The 8,042-nt window shown below is 40.0% G+C and overlaps 1 protein-coding gene across 1 annotated transcript; it reads right to left on the minus strand.

The window, feature by feature from the left end:
- Window positions 1-273: 273 nt before the first annotated feature.
- mnx2b (motor neuron and pancreas homeobox 2b) lies at window positions 274-7,380 on the minus strand (the record flags this gene model as incomplete). Its single annotated transcript, XM_084337280.1, is given in 4 exon segments — window positions 274-681; window positions 4,442-4,602; window positions 6,925-7,359; window positions 7,362-7,380. Coding segments are annotated over 4 exon segments (1,023 nt in total).
- Window positions 7,381-8,042: the final 662 nt, after the last annotated feature.

Raw genomic sequence — 8,042 nt, forward strand, 5'->3', positions numbered from 1 at the left:
AACAAATAGAAGCTTGTCCCAAATGACCTATCTCAAGCCCCGCCCTCTTTTCTTGACCCTCCAATCACAACTGTTGTTATTGGAGGATCAAGAAAAGAGGGCGGGGTTTGAGACAGGTCAATTGGAACACACAAACATTACATAGCAGTTCATGACATTAAATTCACAACAAACAAACACCTTTAGGTTTGGAAATTGTCACTTTTCTTTCCTATATTATGTCTTCTTCTGGTGATTACAGCAACGTCGTTTCCTGGGTGTATACATGTCTTTTCACAACCCTGCCCCTATCTTCCTGTCACCTCCCATTGGCATTCCCTGCAGCTCATCATCAGAGAAGGGGCTGTGGGGGTTGTAACCGAGCTCAGCCGTGCGCTGCAGGAAGTCCGTGGGTCGCGGCATGCCCACACTGCCGCCCATGGTAACGGCAAACTCGCGTTGAGCCTCTGCCTCTTCCTCTTCCTCCTCCTCTTCTTCCTCCTCCTCTCCCTCCTCCAATTCAAGGTCCTCCTCCCTGTCGTCTGCATTGACGGGTCGTTTGCTCTCTTCTGATTTGTCAGTGGCTGGCTTGCCCCCGTTGCGTAGCCGCTCGGTGTCAGACTGTGCCGAGGCGCTGGCCTGTTCTTTGGCCTTGCGGCTGCGCTTCCATTTCATCCTCCGATTCTGGAACCATATTTTCACCTGGCAGGAAATAGTTGTAGAGGGCTGGGATCAGTTCATATACATCAGTCACTGTGTGTGTGTGTGCTTGTAGATTAAAGTAAACAGTTTCTTATTAGGCTGCACCAACCCCAGAATAACTTGATTTTCAACTCTAGAGAAGATGCGCGGCAGTTTTTAATCAGAAATCTGAAGTCATGCCTGCAGTAATAACATTATTTCATAGAAGTTCATTTGGACTGCTGTGCATTCTTCTAATAGAACAATTAATGAATAGCATTCTAAGATAGAAAATCCATTTTAGTTGACATTCTCTAACTTATATATTATACTCTAAATATAATTATAATAATAAAGGGGCGTGTAATAGCGCACAACCTACAGTATGTAGAAATTAACTGATTAGTCAGTGATGGACTGTGAACAATGCCTGTCAAATAAGCCAATTGTCTCCATAGCTATAATACAGAACACACAATGGGTCTGCAAACATCGCTAAAATGGTCAATAACGCTGGCGCCATTGAGTACAGGTGGGGAAAGTGCGTGGCGCCCAAAGAGTTAACATCCCTAATAATAATAACGATAATAATAATAATAATAATAATAATAATAATAATAATAATAATAATAATAATAATAATAATAATAATAATAATAATAATAATAATAATAATAACAATAACAATAATAATAATAATAATAATAATAATAATAATAATAATAATAATAATAATAATAATAATAATAATAATAATAATAATAATAATAATGTAATTAAAAACACACATTATTATTATTATCACCACCAGCATCATCATTATTATTGTTTTTGTTCATTATTGTTTTTTAAATGTTTCCCTTCAGCTCCTAAGATTTACTAGACCTTCTCCCATTGCAATTAAAGGTAACATACAACATTTTCTTTGATCCTCCAATCACAAATGTTGCTTCCCTAAACAACAGTTGTGATTGGAGGATCAAGAAAAGAGGGCAGGGTTTGAGATAGGTCAATATAGTCATAGCAATGCCATTTGACTGTGGGGTAGTTTGTGTTGTGTAAAACTCCTCTTCCAACATAGTGACATTTTAACAAATACTGTAATTAATATCAATAGTTATTGATATTCCACCTTTAACTCAAAATGGAACAGTGATGGACAGTGGTGTGACTCATGAATAAAATGAGGGTCTCAGTCTCTCTCAACACATCTGCTTCATCTTACATTTTACATTCAGTTATGTTGTTTGTTGTTTTGTTGGCTGATGCTTTTATCCAAAATGTTGTGTACAAAAAAGCCAGCAAAGGATACACTTCAGTCGACAGGGACGGTTTTAAGCTGCTATATGGGTGGGCTAGTAGAAATAATAGGTGGGCAACTAAATTGTTTTGGGTGTGTTTTGCTGTGCTGTCTGGTGCTTTACCTCAAGCCTCTCTCTCAGTGTTGAGCCCTGGGTTGTCAGAGTCTATATCAAATGCAAGCTCCTGCCATTCTCAGGCCTATCCAGCTTATGGCTGTGTGTTTGAGTATGGGGTGTATATTTGAATTAATTAAAGCCTTACAGCTTTGTCTTCACATCTGTTTAAACCACTTTATTATTATTATTATTATTATTATTATTATTATTATTATTATTATTATTATTATTATTATTATTATTATTATTATTGTTATTGTTATTGTTATTATTATTATTATTATTATTTTTATTATTATTATTATTATTATTATTATATTATTATTATTATTATTATTATTATTATTATTATTATTATTATTATTATCGTTATTATTATTAGGGATGTTAACTCTTTGGGCGCCACGCACTTTCCCCACCTGTACTCAATGGCGCCAGCGTTATTGACCATTTTAGCGATGTTTGCAGACCCATTGTGTGTTCTGTATTATAGCTATGGAGACAATTGGCTTATTTGACAGGCATTGTTCACAGTCCATCACTGACTAATCAGTTAATTTCTACATACTGTAGGTTGTGCGCTATTACACGCCCCTTTCCAAAATAATCCAGTCTTTTTTCATAGATTGCGGATATGACGCGTTATATGCAATATGCCCAAATCGTTCTGGTTGATCGCCTAAAACCCCAAATACTTCCAAATCAAAGGTATATACCATGTACATATGTGTCTTCACAAAATCATCAAGGGGGGAGGGTCGTTTTAACTAGAAACTGCAATCATTTGTCGAGCATGTTTTACATCCGGTAAAACACGACACTGTGATCGGTACAGAAGCATGTTTTACGTAAAAGAAATACCAGCAGGTTACCTAAAATTGACCTTACCTCAGTCAGAAAGTACTCCAAAATGAATAAATCCCAGTCGATCCCAAGGCGATCGCAATTACTCGTGTATATTGGGCATGTATGGGAATAAATAGCTCTGAGGCACCAAATCTTCCACCGATGGCTATGTTGTAATCCACTCCTAGGCGGAAAAAGCCGGAGTGGATCACAAGACAAGGGATATCCCCAGTTCCCAGTTCAAAAGGTAGGCGATACTGCCACCTGGTGAGATTTGATCGTCATTGCAATTCCAACGTAGGCAGATGAGCCAGGGAGACCTAGGGAGCTCCAAGTGAGTGTATAGAACGGGGATCAAAGGAAAAATATCAAAGGATCTAAAAACGAGATATTACGTTTTTGGCACTCAACGCTTGCCGGCGAAACATGAGATATTACATTTTTGGTGCCCAATGAGTTAATGACACCATTTTCTGATTTTTTTTTGCTTTTGTGTGCATTTTTGTAAGATTCCAATGTAGACCTATATCGTATGTTATATGGCTTAATTCACCACAAAATGTAGCTTAATGTAAGGTTTATTTCCCCAGATAGGCCTATTTATTTTCCCAGATATGGATTTGCTTTTCCACGCTTAATCACTGCCATTCCAACAGACTGCACTGTCCTTTCAACACCACAATTGCACTCACTCCCTCACCTATTTGGAAAACGGTACTGTTAGTATATCTGCGCTCTCCTTTCAGCACCACAAGTCTGTAAGCGTTATAAACAGTACTGGTATTTCCTGTGCTATATTTCCATTGGTTGAACTATTTCTCCTCCCTAACTTCTCATTGGGTGGGCAAGAAGCAAGTTGGGTTGGGATAAGCCCACCGCTGCCCATAGCTAGCCGGCCTCAGTGATTGGTATTGTTGGTCTAACAGTACCAAACTCAAGTGCTTCACTCAGTGCATGTCAACCATAGCCACAATGGGGCGGTCAGGTAGCGTAGCGGAGATTGTGCTTGTCACCAATGCAAGAGGCTGCGGTCTTGACTCCCGGAGAGTCAGCATTGCCTTGGCTCGGGCTGATCGCTATACTAACTCGTTTGGCTGAGTTAGGGGGAGGGAAGCCGTGGGTGGGTCCTGGGCGTTGTGGACAGCGACCCCTACAATTCGGTCGGGGCGCCTGCACAGCGAGGGTAGGATCTGGAGAAAGGTAGTGTGACCTTCCACACGTTACACTCTCCCGGTGAGAATCTGCGCTGCCAGGCTGGCTGCCGGCTGGCTGCACGTGTCGGAGGAAAGCATGTGACAGTCTCCGGCCTCCCGGACCAACAGTAGGGGGGGGGTGCGCAACAACCAGGAAGGGGGTTGGGAATTGGCATAACGACTAACAGTGGGATGGGAGGAAAATCGGAAAAAAGGGGGGGGGGGGGGATAATACAAAAAATAAATAAAAAATAGCCACAATAAGAAATAAATAATCCTAATGTGAGGTTTTATTTATTGCATGCAGCTATCTTTCTCTCATACCTGTGTTTCAGTCAGCATGAGCGACGTGGCCACTTCAAAGCGTTTGGGTCGTGACAGATACTTGTTGAGTTTGAACTGGTTCTCCAGCTCCAGTAGCTGCTGACTGGTGAAGGCTGTCCTGGGTCTCCTGCACTTCCCCAGCAAACCAGACTGGGGGGCTACTGTGGGGGGGGGGGGGGGGGGGGGGGGGGGGGGGGGGATAGACAGATAGATGATAGAAAGATAGATAGATAGATAGATAGATAGATAGATAGATAGATAGATAGATAGATAGATAGATAGATAGATAGATAGATAGATAGATAGATAGATAGATAGATAGATAGATAGATAGATAGATAGATAGATGATAGATATAGGATAGAAAGACAGATTCAAGTTTAAAGTTTATTTGTCACGTCCCCTTCCTTTTACAGTGTAAATTAATCATTAAGACTTCAAATTTAAAATAAATAGCAGCACAGTGCATAGAATAGCAACAATTTACAGTGCAAATTAGTATGTGCACAGATAGATATAGAGACAGACAGACAGACAGACAGAGATAGATAGATAGATAGATAGATAGATAGATAGATAGATAGATAGATAGATAGATAGATAGATAGATAGATAGATAGATAGATAGATAGATAGATAGATAGATAGATAGATAGATAGATAGATAGATAGATAGATAGATAGATAGATAGATAGATAGATAGATAGATAGATAGATAGATAGATAGATAGATAGATAGATAGTAGATAGATAGATAGAATAGATAGATAGATAGATAGATAGATAGATAGATAGATAGATAGATAGATAGATAGATAGATAGATAGATAGGTGTTTTGAAAAATACGGAAAGTTTAGGTAAAAAAACACATTTCTCGCCTAAGCCTGTATTCCTGTAAACTCGAGGGTTTGCTGTCAGTTGTCTTATTTATGTAATACCAAGGACATAGGAAGTCCAATATAATTTTGTGGGAGGGAACACACACACACACACACGCACACACACACCGCACACACATATGCCCGCACTCTCAAGCCATCATTAACTATAATAGCTTTACTCGAGTTTATTGTTGACGAGAGGACGCGGCGGACGCGGCCGCAGAGGCCATAAAAGCACGAGCATGCCATTAACTTAATGAAAATTCGATGAACGCTTTTGGGTTTTTATTGATGAACTACAGAATGTTTTAGGTGTTTGTTTATAGTTTCTTCTATGCACAAAGACAATTTTCGTCGAGTTGACGTTTATAGCTAAATAAATAGGCCAAAATTTTAAAGATGACATACAGTTAGGCAGTAAATCCAGGTCAACTACTTCACCCTTTCAAGTGGGAGTGTCAGACCATGCATGGCTATAGGTTCAGAGTCTCAGTTTAGAGTGTCTAATTATATAAAATAATAAAATGGCATTTCCGATAACTGTCTTTGAATAAAATCCTTAGATTGTACAATGTTTGAAAAGCCCATGGCTTTTCATCATAAGCCGTACCACTTTACAGTACTCAGCCTTTACCGGGTGTAACATTAATAATATTATTATTATTATTATTATTATTATTATTATTATTATTATTATTATTATTATTATTATTATTATTATTATTATTATTATTATTATTATTATTATTATTATTTATTATTATTATTATTATTATTATTAGGCTATTTAATAACAAACAAACAGTAGCCATTTCGCTACATTATATCACTTTATTACATTATATTATACCCGTGGAACTCTGAAAACGTATTTTTTTGTTAAATATATATGTTAAAAAAACGAATACAAATAATAAAAAGGTTACAACAACGAAAACAACAGACGTCTACAAATATATAATAACCTATAACAATAGCCTAATAACGATAATAAGAAGAAGAAGAAGAAGAAGAAGAAGAAGAAGAAGAAGAAGAAGAAGAAGAAGAAGAAGAAGAAGAAGAAGAAGAAAGAAGAAGAAGAAGAAGAAGAAGAAGAAAGAAGAAGAAGAAGAAGAAGAAGAGAAGAAGAAGATACAAATTCAAAATTCAAAATTCTGCAATAATAAATTGGGTTTGGGATGGCTAAAGAGTTGGACTTTGAAAATACATCATCTCAGAAACCCAGTGACAGTGAATGTGTGTGTGTGTGTGTGTGTGTGTGTGAGTGTGAGGAACAATGAATTTACACTTTGAGGAGGTACAGTATACATGGGAAATTGTCAAACAAACCTCTATACATGCGAATAAAACCATATCGTTAAACACAATAACCTTGTAAGTTATATGCACATAATAAGAAATGGTGGATTCCCTTTAATTTGCATCTGGGCCCAGTACTTAAATTGTGCATGCAGGTAGATAGCCTATATACTATACAGTATACACGAATGCATTCTTTCAACTTCGCAATTAAACACAAAACTTGAAGATATCGAGTTGCATCATTGTTTAGGCCCAATGTTAGCATTATTGTTCCGAGCATGCAGGTGGCTATACTTACAACTATAGTCTGGAAGGCGTGGCATCATGATTCCAGCTCGGATCCAGTGCTCTAGTGGGAGAGACCCTGCCATGGCAGCCGCCTTCAAGTGATCTGGATACGGCTGTGCTAGGTGTGTGAAACCGCTCAAACCGGTGTATGCGAAGGCAGGGTGCTGAGCACCTAGAGCCGAGATTGGGTACATTGGGGCAGGATACATGCCAGGGATCGCCCCGTGGGGCAGTGAAGCAAGTCCTGGGTGCGCAAGATTGAGAAGACCCGGTTTGGGTATGATACCGGTTTGAAGTTGTGCGATCCCGGGCGTCCCGCGGGGGGATGGGGTGTCCGCTCGCCGGCAGGACACGGGGCTTCCTGCTGTGCTGTCGCTGCTCAGACCGGGGGAGTGATCTCGATTGCCCCGGTGAGTCTCGTCGGCAAGCAGAGCGTCGATTCTAAGTTCTTTGATTTTTCCATCATGGCGTTCCTCAGGAGGATTGTAGTAAACTGCTCAAAAGTGAACCTCGTGGATGCGCACCTGTGCTGTGCGTCAGCGCGCATAGGTAACAAATCCAACTCCAGTCACAGTCAGACTCATGTGTCCCTCCTTATCTTCTTATTAAAGTCCTTCTGGGCGAATGCAGCCCTCGTGTTTACGCAAAATAAACAAGCTGATTAATGCGTTATTCTGCACCCATTTGCAAATGCGTTATTATTGCTTCCTCCAACCCGCAGCCAACAACTGACATTCTGTTCTCAGAAAAGTTTGTATCATAGCAATTTTAGTAGACTAAGCTATTGGCAGCATGTTGCTGGGATATTCATGCAATACAGCTTACCATGTCGAGTCTATAGGCTACAATCTGACATCTGGCAAGGTGCAGGGCGGCTGTGTCCCTCCGTGTTTAATAACAACTTAACCAACTACAGAGGTGGGTCCTCCAGTCCATCAGCCATCCTCTCCCCACCCCTGGAGCCCTGCGAGGGGCGTGATTGGCTGGAGCAGGTGCCCTGACGGCTGACTTTTGTCGACAGGCTTCTAATCAGCTAATTACCGGCTCGTTTCCCCGCAGCAGGAGCGCACTGTGCGTGAGGTAATGCCCAGCCCGGTCCGCCTGCAAACACCTTCAACTAGATCTGAG

Source organism: Notolepis coatsorum (genome assembly GCF_963971535.1).
Source record: "Notolepis coatsorum genome assembly, chromosome: 20".
NCBI lineage: Eukaryota > Metazoa > Chordata > Actinopteri > Aulopiformes > Paralepididae > Notolepis > Notolepis coatsorum.